The following is a 22538-nucleotide window of genomic DNA, read 5'->3' on the forward strand; positions in this document are numbered from 1 at the left end:
TCCTCACAATTTCTGGCTTCTTCAGAAATAGCAGCAAATCAACCTCCAGGAAAATTATCTTTAAAAAAAGTTACTATAAGTAGTTGGAGAAATTGATGCTAAATCCCAAAAACATTTAAAAGTTTTTAAAAATAATGTTTATATAACACTACATGAGGGGTCGTCAAACTTGTTCTGGACAGAACCACAGAGTAAATATTTTAAGCTTTGCAGGCCATATGGTCTCTGTCATAATTACTCAACTAACTCACTACAGTGGTGAAAGCAGTCATAGCACTATGCAAACAAAGGAACACTGCTATATTCCAATATAACTTAATTTGCAAAAATGGGTGGGGAGGGGGTGGCCGGTTAGCTCAGTTGGTTAGAGCGTGGAGCTGGTAGCTCCAAGGTTGCCGGTTCAATCCCCACATGGGCCACTGTGAGCTGCGCCCTCCTTTAAAAAAAAAAAAAAAGGTGGGGTTGTAAACTGGATTGAGCCTACACAAATCATAGTTCACTGATCCTTGCACTGGGTAATTATTCAAACAAACAATATATGTAAGTTGTTTGATGGCATAAAGCTCTAATATCACACCAGTAAGTAACAGCCTTAGAGACAAGATTAGTACATTTTAAGAAAATGAACTTAAAGTAAACATATACATGTATAAAACAATACAAATCGTGTTAGCTAATGTATGTATTTTTATGATACAAATCACGTTAGCTAATACATTTTAATGATTCAAATCATATATTGGCTAGTATACGTATGTTTTAATAATATTAATCATATGTTAGCTAATGTGTGTGTGTGTGTGTGTGTGTGTGTGTGTGTAACGGGAAGGAAAAAGAAGGGAAGAAGAAAGGACCAGAGCTATTCCAGAAATCTGTTACATTTTACAGTACTTTTATCTAACTTCAAAATTTTCAGATGTTTAAAACATATTAAAATTCAAAACTTCCACCAACTATCATGAAGGCACAAGGCACTATGCTATGTGCTATGAGTCCCTGGCAGAATAACTAATTTTGAAACAGTTATCCATATAAGTAAGTGAATTTTTAAATTTTATTTTAGATAGTAATAAGACAAGGTTTAGTGCCAAGACAAAGTTTATACCTCCGACTTCCCCAAACATTTGTATGTTCTGCAGTACGTATTTACATTTAAAAAAGAATCTATATTCTATATTAGTATACCTTCACCAGTTTGTTCCCCTAAAGTTTACCTTGTTAATAACTATAATTAAATCAAGAATGCTTCATTAATCTTAATTAACAGGTGTCCTCCCTCCAAAAAGGGGCTGAGGAAGTTTGCCCTAAATCATTTGATTTGGGGTCTTAACATTTACAAGAAAAACAGAGAAAAGTTAGCAACTGTTTAGGTCAGATATCAGTCTTGAAATAATGAAGTTAAAGATAACAAATACTATTCTATAATAGGGCTTTGGCAGGAAATCTGGAGAATTTTGCACATTTTCCTCATGGTTCTGAGGATACTATACAATAATAATATCCTTTAAAAAATACAATTTGAATCCGTATCATGAAGATGACAAGAATCAACTGCTACCAAAGATTTACACAAATATAAAGTCATACCACATTTAGAACTGATTTGTCATAACATGTGTAGTAATTTCCTTATGCTGCTGTAACAAATTACCACAAACTTTGTGGCTTAAAACAACAAATTTTTATTCTATTACAGTTCTGGAAGCCAGAAACCCAAACCGAATCTTAGTGTACTAAATCAAGGTATCAAAAGGGTCATGCTCCCTTCTAAAGTTTCAGGGAAGAATCTACGTCCTTGCTTCTTTCAGCTTCTGGTGGCTACTGCTATTCCTTGGCTTGTCACAACATCATTCTAATGTCTGCTCTCACTGTCATTTCAATTTCTGCTCTTCTGTATCAAATTCTCCTCTGCCTCCCTCTTAAAAGGACATTTGTGATTACATTTATAGCACCTGGCCAGGGTAATCTCCCCATCACAAGATACTTAATGTGTATCTTCAAAATCCCTTTTGTCATACGAAATAACATTCACATTTCCAGGGATTAGGAACTGGGTATCTTTGGGGAGCCATTACTCAGCCTAGCAGCCTTGATGTTATGGATAAAGGTGCCAAAAATACCACTAAAGTCAGTAAGGATGGACCAAAAATTGTATAACAAAGAGCGAGAAAAAACTATACGTGGAGACATATTACATATTCGGGATATTTTTATAAATGAAAGTATGGTGGCCAGTATATGATATTGGGAATACAGACTGTGTTTCCCCGAAAATAAAACCTAACCAGAAAATAAGCCCTAGCATGATTTTTCAGGATGTCATCCCCTGAACATAACCCCTACTGCATCTTTTGGAGCAAAAATTAATATAAGACCCGGTCTTATTTTGGGGGAAACACGGTACCATAGAGACTAACTGTTAATAACCCATAATGTAATGGTTCTCCAACTTGTGGTCCAAAGACCCCTGTGGTCCTCAAAATCCTACCTTCTCTAACTATTTATCTATGTATGCAAGCGTTTTTTATATATATAAATTTTATTGGTGAATATTGGGGGCCAGTGTTTCTCCAGGGCCCATCAGTTCCAAGCAGTTGTCCTTCAATCTACTTGTGGAGGTGTGCCAGACTTTCTTCATGTACTTCAACCAAAACAACTTATCCCAACATACTAAATGCAAAAATACATATAAGATTCTAGCTCTTATTAAACAAAATACTGAAAAGATTTGCAGAAATGTAAAAAACAAATGCCACTCATCTCACATTTTGTTTTGGAAAACAGTTATTTTCCATTAATATGTTACTTGTATTAACATATAACAAGTTAATTTAATTGTTAAATGAGTTAATACATTTTTTTTTAATTTATCAGGTTGAATTTCTACTATAAGTCCTGCAAGATCTTCCCATTATAAACAAAAGCCCTTTTGGATCCTCAATAATTTAAAGATGTTAAGGGAATCCAGGCACAAAAAGTTTAAGATCCCAGAGCAATTCCATTATAGGAACACACTCTATCTCCCTAGTGCCTGTACTAACTGCCTAGTTAGTCAAATCTAGGTTTACCCATGATAAAAGAAAGTCTTCATAATGATAAAGGAGTCAATTCTTTATCAATAGGACATTACAAGCCTAAGCATTTATGCACCTAACAAAAGTTTCAGAATACATAAAATAAAAATGCAGAGAAATACACTAATCCAAAATTATAACTGGAGATTACAACATGCCTTCCTCAATAATCAATAAAACAAGTAGACAGAAAATCAACAAGGATATCAAAGAATTAAATAATATTATCAACAAACTTGACCTAAGGAGATTTACAGAACATTCCACACAACCGCAAACAAAATACACTTTCTTCCCAAGTGCACCCAAAACATTTACCGAGATAGACTACATTCTAGGTTACAAAAAAATTCTTAATGAATTTGAAAAGACTAAAATCATATAAAGAATATTTCCTGGAGATCCAAGATGGCAGAGATAAACACTGTACCTGCTTCCTACCATGAATACATTAAAATTGAAACTAAATTATAGAACAATCAACCTGCAGAACCATCTGAGGTCTGGCTGAAAATCAGTTTTATAACTAAGGATATAAAGAAGAAGCCATTGGAGACTGGCAGGAGGGGCGGAGATGCGAAATGGGCTGGTCCCAAACCTCCGTGTGGCGACTGAAAATAGGGAGGGATGCCTCGGCTGTAGAGGTTCCCCCTGGAGGAGCAAAGAACCACAGCCCCACTTCTGGCTCCCCAGCCCTGAGTACTGATGCCTGGAAGAGGAGTCCCACAACATCTGGCTGTGAAAAACAGTGGGGATTCCAACCATCCAGGTGGGACGGAAGGCTTCAGAAAACCCAGACGTCCACTTTGACAGCCTGTGCACTGACTCACTAGCTCACAGGCGCTCACCTTGGGCTCCAGTGGAGAGACAGTGACTGGGGAGGGAAGCGTCAGAGGCATACAGGGAGCAGACTGAGGTGTGTGGCTTCAAGGCCAGGGCTGAAGGACAGTTGCCATTATCCCTGTGTGGGGTCCACCTTCTATGCAGCCAGGCATGCAGCCACCATCATTAACACGTGGAGCGGACACCTACCCTTACAGCTAAATCTGAACCTGACTGGTCTGGTGAGCTCCAGGGCTCCACCCTGCTGACACACTGGGACCCTGCCACACCCAACTCCCCCAACTCAAGAGGCACTTGCTCAGCTAGCAGCCAGCCCCACTCACATTGCACTCTTTCCTGGAAAACTTTCAGGAAAAAGCACCAGGAGAGTAACGACTGGCCTCTGGGTGTGCTGAGACTTTTCCTGAGTATTTCCGGTCTCAGCACTGGCACCAGACCAGAATCTATATTAAACTGGTGAACACAATTCTTCCCACTCTAGTGACTCTCTGAGACCCTGCCTCACCCAACATGAATAGAACACAAGGCTTTATCATTGGGAACTTTAAGGAAGCCAGCAGGTGGCAACAGGACTCAGGGTGTCCTGGCTTTTTGCAGTACCTCAGGCCCCATACTGGTGGTGGCTGTCCTCGGTTGGCAGTGTAGACTCTCCCACGTTCCTCCACGTATAGCACCAGCAGCAAAAAACTGCAGATCACTTTGTAGCGCCTACCAAGTAGTCCCTACACTGATCCTGACTGCTCACAGTCATTGGGTGACCTGGGCCTGCCCCGGAGCCCCTTCCAGGAAGCCCCAGTGCCAACATACCTGGAGGCTGGCTCCAAACCACAGCAGAACAAGTCCAATTAGCCCCACAAATGGCACACACAAAGGACAATCTCAATAAGTACAAGAGCCCGCTGCGGCGAACCCCACTCAATGGGGGTAAGCTTCCCACACAGCAGCCTAGAAGCTGGGAACATGACCACACCCTGAGGGTCAATCGCACCCAATGATATGCCAATAGCAAACAAGGCTAAACTGTAACAGGAGGGCAAACACAATCCACACAAGGGACACTCCTGAAGCACCCAGAGTAGGTCACCAGAGAGACTGTGACAGGGCCCCACAGGACACCTACTACATAAGGCCACCCGGACAAGACTATAAGACATAGCAAATCTACCTCATACATAAAAACAAATACAGGGAGGCAGCCAAAATGAAGAAACAAAGAAATATATCCAAAATAAAAGAACAAGAGAAAACTCCAGAAAAAGAACTAAACAAAACGTAGGCAAGCAACCTACCAAAGACAGAGTTCAAAATGATGGTTATAAGGACGTTCAAAGAACTCAGTGAGAACTTCAACAAAGAGATAGCAAGCACCAAAAAAAGGACATGGAACTCACGAAACAGAACCAGTCAGAAGAGAAGAATACAATAACTGAAATGAATAAAGCATAGAAGGAATCACCACCAGAAGAGATGAAGCAGAGGACTGAACCAGTGATTTGGAATACAAGGTAGCATAAAACACCCAATCAGAACAGCAAAAAGAAAAAGAATCCAAAAAAATAAGGCTAGTTTAAGAGACCTCTGGGACAACATCAAGCGTAACAACACTCGCATCACAGTGGTACCAGAAGAAGAGAAAGCAAGGGATTGAGAACCTGTTGGAATAAATAGTGATTAAAAACTTTCCTAACCTGGTGAAGGAAATAGACATACAAGTCCAGGAAGCATAGAGAACACCAAACAAGATGAAACCAAACAGGCCCACACCAAGATATATTATAATTAGAATGACAAAGGTTAAAGACAAAGAGACAATCCTAAAAGCAGCAAGAGAAAGGCAACTAGTAACTTACAATAAGAGAACCTCTATAAGATTGTCAGCTGATTTCTCATCAGAAACGTTGCAGGCCAGAAGGGATGGGCAGGAAATATTCAAAGCAATGAAACACAAGGGCCTACAACCAAGACCACTCTACCCAGCAAGGCTATCATTTAAAATTGAAGAACAGATAAAGAGTTTCCCACACAAGAAAAAGCTAAAGAAATTCACTACCACCAAGCTAGTATTACAAGAAATGATAAAAGAACCTCTTTAAGTAAAAGAAAGGAGATAAACAAATGAAGACTAAAAATATAAATGATAAAATGACAATAACTATGTACCTATCAATAAATACTTTATATGTAAATGGATTAAATGCTCTAATCAAAAGACATTATTGACCCATTCATTATTAGGTAGCGTGTTATTTAGTCTCCATGTGTTTGTGTTTTTCAGTTTTTTTCTTGTAATTGATTTCTAGTTTCATACCATTGTGGTCAGAGAGGACACTTGATATGATTTCAGTCTTCTTTAATTTATGGGGGGCTTTAATGGGGGGCTAAATGGACAAGAAAACAAGACCATGCCTACTCTGTCTACAAGAAAACCACCTCAGATCGAAAGACACACAGACGGAAAGTAAGGGGAAGGAAAAAGATATTTCAGGCAAACATTAACAAGAAAAAGGCTGGGGTACCAATACTTATACCAGATGAAACAAACTTTAAAATGCAGACTATAATAAGAAACAAAGAAAGACGTTTCATAACAATGAAGGATCAATCCAACTAGAGGCTATCACCCTAGTAAATATCTATACACCCAACATAGGAGCATCTAAATATATAAAACAAATACTGACCGACAAAAAGACAGAGATCAACAATAACACAATCATAGTAGGGAATGTTACCACCCTACTGATACCAATGGACAGCTCTTCTAGACAGAAAATCAACAAGGAAGCAGCAGCCTTAAATGATACTCTAGAACAGATGGGGTTCTAATTAACACTTTTATATAATTTCACCCAAAGCAGCAAAATATACATTATTTTCAAGTGCATCTGGGTCATTTTCCACAACAGACCACATGTTAGGCCACAAGTCCCAATAAATTAAAGAAGACTGAAATCATATCAAGTGTCCTCTCTGACCACAATGGTATGAAACTAGAAACAATTACAAGAAAAAAAACTGAAAAACACAAACACATGGAGACTAAATAACATGCTACCTAATAATGAATGGGTCAACAATGAAATAGAGGGGAAAAAAATCAAAAGATACCTGAGACAAACGAAATGAAAACACAATGACCCAAAATCTATGGTACACAACAAAACCAGTCCTAAGAGGGAACTTCATAGCAATGCAGCCCTACTTGAAGAAACAAGAAAAATCTCAAATAAACAGTCTAACTTTACAACTAAGGGAACTGGAAATAAAAAAACAGCAAACAAATACTTAAGAATAGATTTAACCAAGGAAGTAAAAGACCTGTACTCAGAAAATTGTATAACACTGTAGAGAGAAATTTAAAAAGATACAAATAAATGGAAACATATACCATACTCATGGATAGGCAGAATGTAGTAAAAATGTCCATACCATCCAAAGCAATATATAGATTCAACACAATCCCTATGAAAATACCAATAGCATTTTTCACAGAATTAGAACAAATAATCCTAAAATGTATACGAAACTATTAAATACCCCAAATAGCCACATCAATCCTGAGAAAGAAGAACAAAGCTGGAGGTATCACACTACCTGATATCAAATTATACTAAAAAGCCATAGTAATCAAAATGGCATGGTATTGGCATAAAAACAGAGACACAGCTCAATAGAACACTTAGAGAGCCCAGAATTAAGTCCATACCTATACAGCCATTTAATCTATGACAAAGGAAGCAAGAATTTACATCTATTCAATAAATGGTGCTGAGGGCACTGGACAGATACAGGCAAAAAAAAATGAAACTGGACCACGTCCTTTCGCCATATACTTGAATAAACTCAAAATGGATTAAAGACTTTTTAAATGGCCCAAAACCATAAAACTCTTAGAAGAAAATATAGGAAGTAAACTAGCAAATATCACTCTTAGTAATATTTTTACTGATATAGCGCCTCCGGCAAGGGAAACAGAAGAAAAATAAACAAATGAGACTGTATCAAACTAACAAGCTTTTGCACAGCAAAGTTGGTGGTTTCCATCAACAAAACGAAGACATCCTACCAAACGGGAGAATATATTTGCAAGTGATTATCTGATACGGGATTAATATCCAAATTTTTTTTAAAAAAATTCATACAACGCAATACCAAAAAAAACAAACAATCCAATTTAAAAATGGGCAGAGGACTTGAATAGACATTTCTCCAAAGCGGACATACAGATGGCCAACAAACATATGAAAAGATGCTCAACATCACTAATCATCAGAGAAATGCAAATAAAAACTGCAATGAGATACCACCTTACTCCTGTCAGAATGGCTATCATAGGGGCAGCCGGATGGCTCAGTTGGTTGGAGCGCGAGCTTTTAGCAACAAGGATGCCGATTCTATTCCCCCATGGCATGGTGGGCTGCGCCCCCGGAAACAACTCTGATGTGGCGACTGGACTTGGAGGTGGGCTGTGCCCTCCACAACTGGACTGAAGGTCGGCAACTTGGCTTGGATCTCTTGGGTCCTGCAGGGGCACACTGTTCCCCAATTTTCCCCAATAAAAATTTTTCAAAAAATAAAAAAGAATGGTATCATCAATAAATCAACAAACAACAAGTGTTGGGGAGGATGTGGAGAAAAAAGAGCCCTTGTGCACTGTTGGTGCAGCCTCTATGGCAAACAGTATGGAGGTTCCTCAAAAAATTAAAAATAGAACTACTTTATAACCCAGCAATTCCACTTATGGGTATTTATCCAAAGAAATCCAAAAGAGTAATTAAAAAAAAATGTATAAACCCTATGTTTACTGCAGTGCTAAACAACACTATTGTAAATACAATAGCCAAAATGTGGAAACAATGAAATGCCAATCAATAGATGATTAGATAAAGAAATTGTGGTACATATATGTGGTACAATGGAATATTATTCAGCCTTAAGAAAGAATGAAATCCCATGTTTCCCGGAAAATAAGACCTAGCCAGACAATCAGCTCCAATGTGTATCTTTTGGAGCAAAAATTAATGTAAGACCCGGTCTTATAGTATAGTAAAATAAGACCGGGTCTTATATTTTTATTGTATTACACAGTGGTACCTTGGTTTTCGAACATAATCTGTTCCAGAAGACCGTTTGAAAACAAAGACACGGTTTCCCCATAGAAAGTAATGCAAAATGGATTAATTCATTCCAGACCTTTAAAATCAACCCCTAAAACTGCAAATTTAGCATGAATTTTACTATCTAATGATACCATAGATCCATAAAATTTACGGTGTTCGTAAACTGAAATGTTTGTCAACAGAGACATTCGAAAACCAAGGTACCACTGTATTATACTATATTATATATTATACATATATGTTATAATATAATATGTATTATACACAATATATATTATGTATATATATAACATATTGTACTATATATTAAAATATATATTATAGTATATGTCATATATATTAAATTACATATATAATATGTATTATATATTATATTATATTATATTATATTGTATTATATTATATTAGACCTGGTCTTATAGTAAAATAAGACCGGGTCTTATATTAATTTTTGCTCCAAAAGACACATTAGAGCTGATTGTCCAACTAGGTCTTATTTTCGGGGAAACAGGGTCTTACCATTTGCAACAACATGGATGGACCTACAGGGTTTATGCTAAGTGAAGTAAGTCAGACTGAAAGACAAATACCATATGATCTCACTCGTATGTGGAATCTAAAGAACAAAATAAACAAACAAAACAGAAATAGACTCAGATACAGAGAACAAAGGGATGGTTGCTAGATGGGAGCAGGATTGGGGGGATGAATGAGAAAGGTGAAGGGATTAGGAAGTACAAATTGGTAGTAACAAAATGGTAATGGGGATGTGAAATACAATATGGGGAATATAGTCAGTAATATTGTAAAATGCATGTATGATGTGAGATGGGTACAGACTTATCGGGGGGATCAGGTCATAACCAGTGAGCTGTACACCTAAAACTAATACAAAATAATATTGGACGTCAATTATAATTGAAAAATACATACTGTACTTTTCCGTGTATAATGCACACCCACATTTTTGGCCCAAACTTGCAGGAAAAAAAAATCTTTTAATTTTTTTTCATTCAAATTTTATTTGTTTACATTTAGGTATTTTTGTATTATAAAGGAATTTTAGCATTTATTTGTTAACATATTACAGGACAAGAAATTTTATGTAACAAATAATTACAAAACACAAGAACAGATAAAAGGTACAAGAAATTTTATGTACCGGTAACAAATTTGCGATATTTACACATCATAGAAGGCCAAGAACTCTTCACCATTGCAAGTTCATCGTAAGTTCAATAAAACCTATGATCATATTCCAGGGTATTATTCTGCATACAGATATCATTTTTGATTTCTATAGTTATACTTTTAACTTATAAGCATAAATAAAAGAATTACAAACATGTATATAGATATGGAATTAGTACTACCCATGTATAATGCTCATCCTTATTTTTCCCCTTACAAATTTGGGCAAAAAAGTGCGCATTATACACAGCAAAATATAGTATATAGTCATGGGATGTGAAGTACAGTATAGGGAATATGGTCAATGGTAACTGCCATGTATGATGTCAGATGGGTAGTAGACTTGTTGTGTGATCACTTTGTGAGGTGTGTAAATGTCTAATCATTATGTTGTTTTATACCACTGAAACTAATAGGAAAAAAAAGATTTAAGGGCTATTACCACAAATGAAATAGTATTTAGGGAGAGAGGAATGATCAACAAGGACTTGTTGGTAGTTACAGAAGATGAGAAGCTTTTGAATGCATGTTGATAAAAATCATCATTTTAACCACATTAAGATATTCTCTTTCCCCAAGTTGCTTTAAAGCCTTAAAATATATCCCATTATAGATTTTTTACAAAGAAACTTATCAGTATTAAGAAAATAAAAATATATAACCTAAAAAAAAAAGAATAGGGTAAGTGGTGACGGTTGCAAAAAATGTGAATAAACTTAAACCCATTGAACTATACACTGAAAAATGGTTAAAATGGTTAAGTTTCATATTGTGTATATTTTACCACAAAAAGATTTTTCAAAAATATAGGTTTGCTGAACTCAAAGCTACAGCAGAAAGTGATAATAACTATAGTCAATAGGTAAGAAGATGAGTAAGGAATCCATATAACCAGGGTTATCTTCTTCTTTGACAATATGTTGCCAGTTGCTTAAATGTGAATTTAAAGCAGTTACCTGTGAGATATGATTGATGGAAGACTCCATTCTCCGAAGCTGAGAGGCTTGGATGTCCAGCAATTGGAGCACATTGTTGGCCAATGCATTTATTTGATAAGCAACACTAGCTAAGGATTGGGTTGTATAGGCTTTGGTCTCTTCTAAAGCTTTTCTCTTGTCTGTAGCCTGAAATAAGAACAAAAATAACAATTCTCACTTAGGTTAACATTCATTAAACATTATAGAAAGGCAGTTATATTTTTTATTAGAAAAATCCAAATGAATCAAAACTCTTAACGAACCCATCTGATGATAGTCCCAGGACACCTGTGAAGCCATGGCGGAAACCCCTGTTTACCAGGTGGGAACTACTCCCTCCTGAGTAGCTTGTCCACTGAGATCCACGAAAGGAGCCACCAAAACACTGACATCAGAGGCACACTGTAACAGCTGGTTCTAAGACGCTGAAAGCCCCTCAACCACCAACTCATCACATTACATCTACAGGACCTGTCAGCCCCAAACTCCCAACCCACTGCTGAGAGTTTAGCTAAACTATTCCATAATATTTCTGCCTTGGCATCCAATTTGCATGGCTAAGTGGCCTGCAGGGCTCGTGAACCAACACTAGCGCCTCCAATAAGCACATGCCCTAGGTAACAGCCCAAAGTAAATGTAAGTTCCTGATACGACTCCCCCAACAGGATAAACTCCCCCTTGTGATAAACAGTTTCTCCTGCCTCCCAGCTCCTTCCCCTTTTGTGCCCCTTACATAAAAAAGAATCACAATCTGAGATTACCACCTCCCCCCTTTTGGGTTTAAATTGACTAATCCAGCCTTCACCAGGGAACCCCAAAGCACTCCACCCGCAGACCCTAATACAGGCATGTGCTCCAGGCCCTGCTGCTCACTCTGTGTGAAGCCTGCACTGACCTCCCCTGTGGACCCTCGAGGCATACTGTGTACCTCCCCCTGAGACCTGCGAGTAATGAACTTCTCTATTTCACTTTCCCTTCAGTCTTTTTTTGAACTTTGGCTTACCATCTGATGACACCCCCAGGGGTTTCACATAAGAAATGTTAACCCTTTGCACACCTGAAATCTATGTAATTTTACTAACAATTGTCACCCCAATAAATTAAAAAAATAATAAAATAAATAAATAAATAAATAAATAAATAAATAAATAGTTGTTTGCCAAAAAAAAAAAAAAGAAGAAATGTTAACCCAAAAATCACAACACCCACTAACAAGGACATGGACTAAATCCATTCTACCTTAATCCCCATCAGAAATCCAACCTCCTCTTATCCATTATGATCAAACCTCTCATCTCCACAAAAACTGTGAACCTTATGACACAATCCTCTACTCACCCATTCTTCCCAAACTCCCGCACCTAACTCAGAGTAAGGTGCTGAGCAAAGTTCAAAGCAAAGCTCAGAGCTAAGTTCAAAGACAAGTGATAAACTTGGGGGTGGGGGAAGCAACTTATATCACAAAGGTAAATATTATTAATATATAATCTAAAAATGAAGGCCAAGATCAATAATATAAAAAATGGAATAGAGATCTAACGGACAGTTGACAAGCAGTGCTTGTGTTCAAGTCACCCTTTTTTACTTAATAAGGCCCCAGAGTGCAAGAGCAGTGAGGCTGGCGATTTTGATATGCGAAAGAGAAGCTGTCAAGTGCTCCCTTTAAGGGAAAGGAGGAAGTTCTTGACTTAATAAGGAACTAAGGAAAAGTGTATCTGAGGTTGCTAAGAATGTATCTTCGATCCATGAAATTGTGAAGGAAAGAGAAATTCATGTTAATTTTGCTGTCTCACCTCAAACTACAAAAGTTACAGCCACAGTGATAAATGCTTATCAATTAAGATGGAGAAGGCATTAAATTTGTGGGTGGAAGACATGAAGAGAAACCACATTCACATAACTTTTACTATAGTATACTGTTATAATTGTTCTATTGTATTAGCAGTCGTTGTTAATCTCTTACTATAACTAATTTATACATTTGATAATAGGTACGTATGTAGTATAGGAAAAACCATAGTATATGTAGGTTCAGTGCTATCCCCAGTTTCGAGACTCCATTGGGGGTCTTGGAATGTATTCATCGTGGATAAGGGGGGACTACTATAATAAGAATGTTGTTGCTATTACCACTACACCATGATCTCCGGAATATTGCTGAGGTGGAAAAACAATGTTTACAGAATGCTACTATTTAACTAAGAAATGGGGAAAGATAGAAAAATATGTGCTTATAATTTTTAAGAAGAAAGAATAAACCATTAACATTAAAAAAAATAATTACACATGGGGGAGGAGGTACATAGGTTGGAAGCAACATGGACAGAATTCTTTAAACATTACTTTGCTTTATAGATTAGTTTTTAGAACTATGTAAATAATTTATACAATTATGAAACAAAGTTAAATTTTAAAAAGGAATTCCCCAAAATTAAATGTAAAATTAATCACTGAGTCTAAATATGCATCCAATTAATGGCTTAACCAGAGAGGAAATAGTCTAAAAGTGACTTCAAAGCGCAGTAATTTGTATATTCTTAATGGGATTTATTCATAGGACAAAAATAATTTAAAGGGGGGGAAAAAAACTGAAGCTGTTTTTAATCACTTCATTGCTGACGGTAGTTTTGGAATTATTATCCTGAGAATGTTGTTTATGCAGTGTGGGATAGAGGAAGTCATTAATTATGTTTCTCATTGAGAACTGAGATTTTTGGCATGGCTCAAAAGAGATTCTGATACAAGAACAAAGTTAAGAAAAATCCTGTAGTTCTGGATTTAAACTGAAACCATGAGTTTGAACCCAATTTGTAATTTATCATACGGGTATCATATACCAATATCCTAGCTCTGTCTAGTGAAACGGCCTAAATATAAAACATGGTGACTATAGCGGATAACACGGTATTGTATAATTGAAATTTGCAAGAAGAGAACTTAAATGTTCTTTTAATAAATATGTGAGGTGAGGATGTGTTAACTAGACAAGAGAAATCCTCACAATGCATGCTTATATTATCACACCATATACTTTAAATATCTTACAATTTGTCAATTATACCTCAGTAAAGCTGGAGGTGAGGGAGCAAAAGAAAGGCCTGAAAATGACTGTCCACCAGCCACAGAGCACCACTTATCCAGACTGTGATCTCTGATACCACTACCACTCTCCAGTGCGAGGAACCAGGACTCCTAAATGGCTACAGATCTAGGAGAAGAAATGTGCACGGTGCACTTGGAACGCGTATATCACCAAGAATGTGGAAGCACCAAGGACTACTCTAGGGTCATGTCAAAAGGACTCAGGAATCAACTGGAATAAGCTGCTACAGGCAAAAGATGGGAAAACGTAAACATCAATGAGTATAACTATAATGGAATGAAACAAAATATTTGTATCTAAGAGTTTGTAACAATATTAAAAAATAAAAAACAAGCCAAAAAAGTCATTGGCCAGTTTTGGAGGATGTTAGGGACCATCTCATTTGGGGAAGGGGAGGGGGCAGCTTTATTAAAGTACGCAATACAGACAGTACAAAAACTTTAAGTATGCAATTCAAGGTGTTTTCAACCAACGTGTACAGTAGTGTAACCACCATCATAAGCTTCATCAAACACATTTCCCTCCTGTCCTTTAGTCAACTCCCTCCCAATTCTCTGGACTCTGGAAAACCAATGATTTCCTGTCACTACAGTTTTGCCTTTAGTTTCTAGAGTTTCATACAAATGGAATCAAAGGTATACAGTCTTCTGTGTCTGGCTTCTTCGTTAGCATACCGCTTTTGAAATTCATCCTTGTCATTGCTCCACAGCATTGCAACCTATGGGTTTACCACAATTCACTTATCCACGCCTCAGCTGACAGGCATTTGGGTCGTTTCCAGTTTGGGATTACTAGTATGAATAAAGCTGCTAGGAATATTTGAGTCCAACTCTTTGGACATTTCTCTGGGTAATACCTAGGAGTAGAACTGCTACCTCCATGGGAAGTTAAATACTGCATATGTTTAATAGTGTAAGAAACTGCCAAAGTATTTTCCAAAGCAGTGCCGTTCCATTTGGCATTGCCACCAGCAATGTACGCAAGTTCACGTCTCCACATCCTTGCCAACACTTGGTATGGTCAGTCTTTTTCATTTTAACGATTCAAAGAGCTATACCGTGGTATTTCTTTGTGGTTTTAATTTCCATCTTCCCATCAAATCATGATGTTGAGCATCTTTTCAAGTGCTTATGTACCATCCGTTTCTTCTTTAATAAAACGTCTGTTCAAATCTTTTGCCCGTTTTTAAACTAGGTAGTTGGCCTTCTTTCTGTTGAGTTCCTTCGTCTATTCTGAATACAAGTCTTCTGTCAGATATATTTTGCAAATATTTCTCACAACCTATCGCTTGCCTTTTCATTATTTTCGCGGTCTTTTAAAAAGAAAATGTTTTTTCTGTTGATGAAGTCTACTTTACCAATTTTTTCTTTCATATTTCATGATTTTTTTGTGTCCTACTTTTTAAAATCTTTGCCAAACTCAATGTCACAAAAATTTTTCTCCCATGTTTTCTCCTGTAAGTTTTATAATTTTTGCTCTTGCATTTAGACCTATGATGTGTTTCATATTAATTTATTGCATATGGTGTGAGTTAGGATAATGGTCAGAATACTTTTCTTCCATATAGATATGCTATTGTACCAGCATCACTTGTTGAAAAGATTATCTTTCCTTCAATGAACTGTCTTGGCATTTTACTCAAAAATCAATTGACTGCATAGGTGTGGGTCTATTTCTGGAATCTTCTGCATCCCACTGAAATATATCTTGAGCCTCATCTAGTACTATATTGTATTGATTACTAAAGATTTAATGAGTCTTTAAGTCAGGTACTATAAGTTTGACAGATTTGTTTTCCTTTTGGATATTTTTTGAGTATTCTAAGTCTTTTGCTCTTTCACATAAATTTTGAATCAGCTTGTAAATTTCCACGAAGAAGCCTAATGAAATTTTGACTGGGATTGTACTGAATCTACATATCAATTTGGGGAAAACTTTCATCTCAACGATGTTAAATCTTCCAATCCATGAACACAATAACTCTTTCCTATTATTCAAGTTTCCTTTAAATCCTCTCAGCAAAGTTTTTAGTTTTCATGTACCAGTTGCAGACATTTTGTTAAATTTATCCCTACATATTTTATAATTTTTTATTGTATCATAAAGGGGATTGTTTCTATAATTTCAACTGCCAATTATTCATTGCAAGCTTATAAAAATACAATTGATTTTTGGGGCGGCCGGATGGCTCAGTTGGTTAGAGAACAAGGTCTCAACAAGAAAGCTGCCGGTTCGATTCAAGCATGGGCTGGCTGGTGGGCTGCGCCCCCTAAAACTAAGATTGAAAATGGCAACTGAACTTGCAGCTGAGCTGCGCCCTCCACAACTAGATTGAAGTACAACAACTTGGAGCTGACGGGCCCTGGAAAAACACACTGTTCCCCAATATTCCCCAATAAAACAAAATACAATTGATTTTTGAACATTGACATTGCAATCCTACAACACTGCTAAATTAACTTATTAGCTGTAGTTGCTTTTTTCTAGATTCCTTAGGATATTCTACATAGACAATCATGTAGTTAATCAATTACAGCAATCTTCCCTAAAAAGTCAAGCTGTTTGTAAATAAAGACAATTTTACTTCTTCCTTTCCAATCTGTATGCCTTCTGTTTCTTTTTCGTGCTCTACTGCACTGGCTAGAAACTTCATTTCAATGTTGAACAGAAGTAGCTGTTCCCAACATTAGCGAGAACACATTCAGTTTTTTATCATTAAAACATCAAATGTAGGTTTTTCTGCAGATACCCTTTATAAGGTTAAGGAAGTACCATCTATTCTTAATTCGCTTACCAAACTAGGCAGATTTAATCTTGAGTAAGATTTGGTTATTGTCAGTCATCCATTATATTCCAGAATTTCATCTGTATGGTTTTCCTGTTTTTGTATTCATTGTCCAGGCTGCACACTGCACACTTTCTTCTTTCATGTAAGTAGTGGACACTGCTAGCTTTGTGCTAAAATCTACTCTCCCTTCCTCCAGGGCATAAAATTAGTTTATTTCCCAGCTTGCCTAATTGCATGATCATATAACTAAGTATTATCAATGGAATGATAGCAGAAATGGGTGCTACTTCTATGCCTAGTCATAAAAACCTCCCATGCATGTTCCATGCAATAGTTAATGTAAAATGAAGTCCTACTGAAACAACAAAGTTGGGTTTAACAGAAAATATTTTACACTGCTTCCATTTCAAATTTAAAGTTAAATAAAAATTTTTAAAATCATTTTCTTAAACTTGCCACACTTTATTTTTCTAATTAATTTTTTTATTTAAATATAGTTGGTATACAATTAGTTATATTTCGGGAGTACAGTACAGTGATTCGACATTTTTATACCTAACAATGTGATTACCCTACTAATTCCAGCAATCATTTGTCACGGCGCAAACTTACCATATTATTATTGACTCTATTCCCCTTCCCCTTTTAGCCCGTCCCCCTACCCTCTCCCTTCTGGTAACCATCCCTTTGGTCTGTTTCTATGAATCTGTTTTTGGTTTCTGTTTTGTTTTGGTTTTAGATTCTGCTTATAAGCGAAACCATACGGTGTTTGTCTTTCTCTGCCTGACTTATTTCAAAACTAGCCACATTTTAAAATGCTCAATAGCCACATGTGGATTGTGGCTACCTTACTAGAGAATGTAGTTATAGTTACAGTTAATTTCCTCTATAGACCATCGATTTAAAATGTAGGGGTCAGCCAGTGGCTCAGGTGGTTGGAGTGCCATGCTCCGAACACCGAGGTTGCCGGTTCGATTCCGACATGGGCCAGTGAGTTGCACCCTCTACAGCTAAGACTGTGAACAATGGCTCTCACCAGAGCTGGGGTGCCATAAGTTGCCAAGAGCTGCTGCAGGCTACTGTGTGCCGCCGTGAGCGGCCGGCAGCTGGCGAAAGCTGCCGTGAGCTGCTGTGAGCAGCCGACCGACAACTGGCCACCGACTGCCTCAGCCAGGGGGAGCGCAGGCCTCATAACACCAGCATGGGCCAGGAAGCTGTGTCCTACACAACTAGACTGAGAAACAACGGCTTGAACCGGAGTGGGGGGCGGGGAGGCAGAAGAAGGGGAGAAAAATTTAACCTGCACAGAAATTGCTGTTGTCACTTATTTCAGGTTTGTAAATTTAGTATCCAATAGTTGGTCTCCCTCACTCTTTGAGGCTTTTACTGTGTAACTGAAGCAGCCTTAGTATGTATGTTCCAAGGATCATACAAAATGGATTAGAAGCTAGAAGACAAATAGCCAGCATTCTCCAAGGGGCTAAAACAGACATTGTTAATCAATTATAACAGTCTTCCTGGCAACGTCTAAATACTCTTAACAAATCACTCTAGGAGTTGACGTGTGATATGAAGCCCATTTGCTACCTCTGTCTTATGCCACTAATGAAGTTTGCTTATAGTGGAAATAAACATACTCAGCTTTAAAATAAAAAGTTAACTATTTAAAGGAGCTAAATCCAAAATACACAATGTAGGCAAGAATTAAACAGGAAATTCCTTAGATAACTGAATTTTATGAACAGCCCATATATAAAATCAGCTCTCTTCTTCCTCCCTTATCCACCAGCAGAAACCAAGCTTTACTGAGTCAGGATCTGCTATCTGGAGAAAAGAGCCTTTTAGTAGTATCTACCCCTCTTAAGTCCTTTTCTTGCCCCTCAAAGTGACTACACAGGCAATCTCTTCTTTTTCACTGCCTAAGGTGGAAATCACTAGCTATAAGCAATCTAATATATTTAACCTCTAACCACATTTCCTCTCCCTCAGTCTCTCAACCTTTACCTTATTACCACAAGAAAAATCTTTCTCCCATTCTTTCTTACATGAAAATACTTGAACCCCAAAAAGACAAAGAGAACATCCTGTCATGACTATGTTTTAAAAATAATGCATTCTAAATGAAAACAAATACAATATGGTTTTTAAATTTCTGCCTATTTTTTAACAAAAAAAAAAAGAAATATAATGAAAAATAAAAAGTTCTTGATGGTCTTATTATTTAAATAGACCATGTTAACATTTTAGTGTATTTCAATATAAGTACATACACAAGAATGTAAAATTTGGCATCGGGGTACCAGCTACATATCCTGTTGTTGTTTTTTTTTCATTTAATAACATAACATGTGCTATCCTTCCTTAGCATCTTTTTCAAAAAGCAATTTCCAATAGTTTTAAATTATAGCAGTTAACTGTTAGTTGCCTACTCTCATTTTAATTCCTCTAATTTTAAGACCCTGATTTTCATCAGGGAGTCAATGTATTGCGCCCTGTTAAAAAACAAGTTCAAATCCAACTTCCTCTAAATGACCAAACAAGAGATGGCATTATTTAGCAGTTATAGGAATTCAAAAGAAAGCATGTAGAGTTAGTTATAAATACCCCCTGATTAGTATAGTCTAATACATACATAAGTAGAAAGAGTAATATAACCCCAATGAAGTGTCAGATTTAGTTTTGTAAATTCACATTTTACTTGGTTTTATAAAGCCTGCAAAGTTTTATATTATACATTAAAAACTAAGTTTCACTGATTTTTAAAATGAATTCAGACCACTTTTCTTAGAAAATATCTTAAAAATAAAGTATCAACTTTAATATTTTTATACCATATGAAATAAATACCAAAACACTGATACTGTCATTTTGCTCTAGTCCTGTCTGAAATGTCTTCCTCAAACACTAGCACTGTTGACTTATTAAAAGTACTTATTTATTTTACAAGTTTCATAAAACATCACTTTCTTCCAACTCTTGACTATAACATTCTTTTGTAAAATTAAGTTCCAAATGCCAACGTAAAGCCAACTTTAAGAGGACCATTTCTATGTCTAATCACTATGCTGTACACCTGAAAGTAACATAATATTGAATGTCAACCATAATCGACAATTTTTTGTAAGTTTTTTTTAAAGAGTACCATTTCTAAGTTAGGGCCCTACTTTACTGACAGAAAAAAAGAGGCTATACCTAGAACATATCCTATAGTGTTGGCCTGTATAATAACATTTCAGAATAATAGTATGCCTTAAATTTAAATGGTCTGTTTCTTACTCATTTTGAACCCTTCCTTAAAGTCTGCTAAGAGGACTTGAAAATAAATTGCTTTCTTTAAGGAACAATCATTTTTCTGTGTCCTAATTGCAAGTGATTTAATGACCCTACTTAGGTACAAAAGACAGTCTCATGTACATTAAGAAAAAAAAATTTTCCTGTCATCTTGCTTCTGTGTCTTTACCTTTCCTCCCCCTCTTTCTTGAAATGTCACATCATATCTTTTTAATAACTTACCTTTCATCCAAACCTCCCAGAAACTTTTCCAAAGTCAGTATTTTTCCCACAGAATATTTTAAATGTTTAAATGAGGTTTTTCCAATTATATTATGGAAGTAATTTCATGACAATCCATTATAAAATAACATATGTCTATTAAAAATACCGTATTTCAATGACTCCAACAAACCAGCACTGTTAGACGGAGCATTTTTATGTATCACTTTGCCAAGTCAATTATGTCAGAATGCTTTCTTATAAAGAATTTTTATTTAGTACTTATAGAAAACACTATTTATTTAGGCAGTGAACTTTATGTCACTCTTAATCATAATGAGCAATACCTGCTATAGAGTTCATATTCAAATTTATCCAGCTTCCAAAAGAAAAACCTTTACATCTCTTATTTTGTATAATCCAAGATCCAGCTAAAGACTGTTCACAGCTGTTGCAATGTCTATTTAGTTTCCTTAAATCTAGAATACCCCCTCCAACCCTAACCTTTTTTTCTATCAAAACATAGACATTATTTTTAAAATCAAGGCCAGTTGTTCTACAGAAAGTTCTACGATCTGGATTTGTCTGTTTCCTCATGATTAGATTCAGATTAAACAGAGTGGCAAGCACACTATATAGTTCATGCTGTGAATTTCCCACTGTAGACGACACATCTTTTAAAATAAGGCTCTACCATCACTTCCAGGATTGTCTTCCAAGTTGCTGACACCAATGCTGCAAATGTCGATGCTGGTGCTAACTTAATCTTACCAGAAGATACCAAAAAAATAAAAAATAAAAATAAAAAATTAAGACAAAACCCAGGAATCTAGTCTTTTCCCTACATGGTCTGTTGACAGGTTACAATAATCCACTTAAGTCACCAGCAAAAAAACCAAGTTCACACAAGTGCAAACAATGACAACTTCTGCCTGGCTGACAGCTTTGTAAGGAAATCATTAATTGTAAAACGCATCCTAATTTCAGAAATGTTAAAATGTGGGAGTGAGGAGGACGTTTCTTAGAATTGATAAAATATAGCATATAAGGAACACTTCTTGGTTTATGGGACCCCTTTAAAAAAAAATAAGTATGCTAATGCTAATGGAAAGGATTTAGAAGTTCAAGTTTACTACCTGTAACAGGGCGAGGTTTATATACCATAAAGTATACAAAACAAAATTATCTACTTTGCTAAAGGCGCCAACCTAAGGATTTGGTTGGTTTGAGACCTGAGAAAAATATCTGGAGGAATCCATAATCACTTTGTGGAGAGGGATGAGAGAATTTGGGGGGAAAATAGCACACAGGCCAAATGCTGATTCACTACTGACAAACCTATTAAGCACGGAGTCCTGGGGATTAGGATACATGTACTCAATACCTAGCTAACATTGAAAGGATCTAATTTTCTTCAACACAATTCCCATTCCAATAAAAGTGAAAACCAAATAAAAAGAAAGCCCTCCAGGTTACAGCAAATATCCAGCAAAAAGAATAAATATTTTTCATAACAATTCAGATTGCAACCTAGTCACTGTAGCTTTAGCACAGCCTCTCCCTACCACCTCCCACTTAAATAACTCCTACTAACAGGCCTGTGAGCCCTTTCATTCCCAGCAAAACCCAGGGGAAGTCTCCACTGCCTGTTGTGTCACAGGTATTTGATGGACAGGAAGCGGTGTTGTGACACACTTGCTTCTTTAATTGAAGAACACGATCAACAGCTAATATACTCATTATATAAAATTCCAAAATCAACCCTAATGTAAAATATGTTTTTAAACCTTCACAAGTCAATTTATATTCACAGGACATTTTCAATAATTACATAATTAGATGCTGAAATTTTAAGTTTTACCCGAATTATAGCCGAAGTCAATGACACTTATCCCAGACTAATTCCTTTACCATCCTGTACCACATACTACAAGACTTCTATTTTTAAAA

The 22538-nt window shown here is 36.4% G+C and overlaps 1 protein-coding gene across 10 annotated transcripts in view; it reads right to left on the minus strand.

The window, feature by feature from the left end:
• The window catches only part of ABI1 (abl interactor 1), a 109653-nt gene that overhangs the window by 59060 nt on the left and 28055 nt on the right, over nucleotides 1-22538 (minus strand). For all 10 annotated transcript variants that reach the window (XM_033100627.1, XM_033100624.1, XM_033100622.1 and 7 more), the window contains exon 2: nucleotides 11185-11352. In XM_033100627.1, the coding sequence (XP_032956518.1) occupies nucleotides 11185-11352 (168 nt within the window). The remainder of the gene's footprint in view (nucleotides 1-11184; nucleotides 11353-22538) is intronic.

The sequence above is a fragment of the Rhinolophus ferrumequinum genome, assembly GCF_004115265.2.
Source record: "Rhinolophus ferrumequinum isolate MPI-CBG mRhiFer1 chromosome 5 unlocalized genomic scaffold, mRhiFer1_v1.p scaffold_110_arrow_ctg1, whole genome shotgun sequence".
Classification (NCBI taxonomy): domain Eukaryota; kingdom Metazoa; phylum Chordata; class Mammalia; order Chiroptera; family Rhinolophidae; genus Rhinolophus; species Rhinolophus ferrumequinum.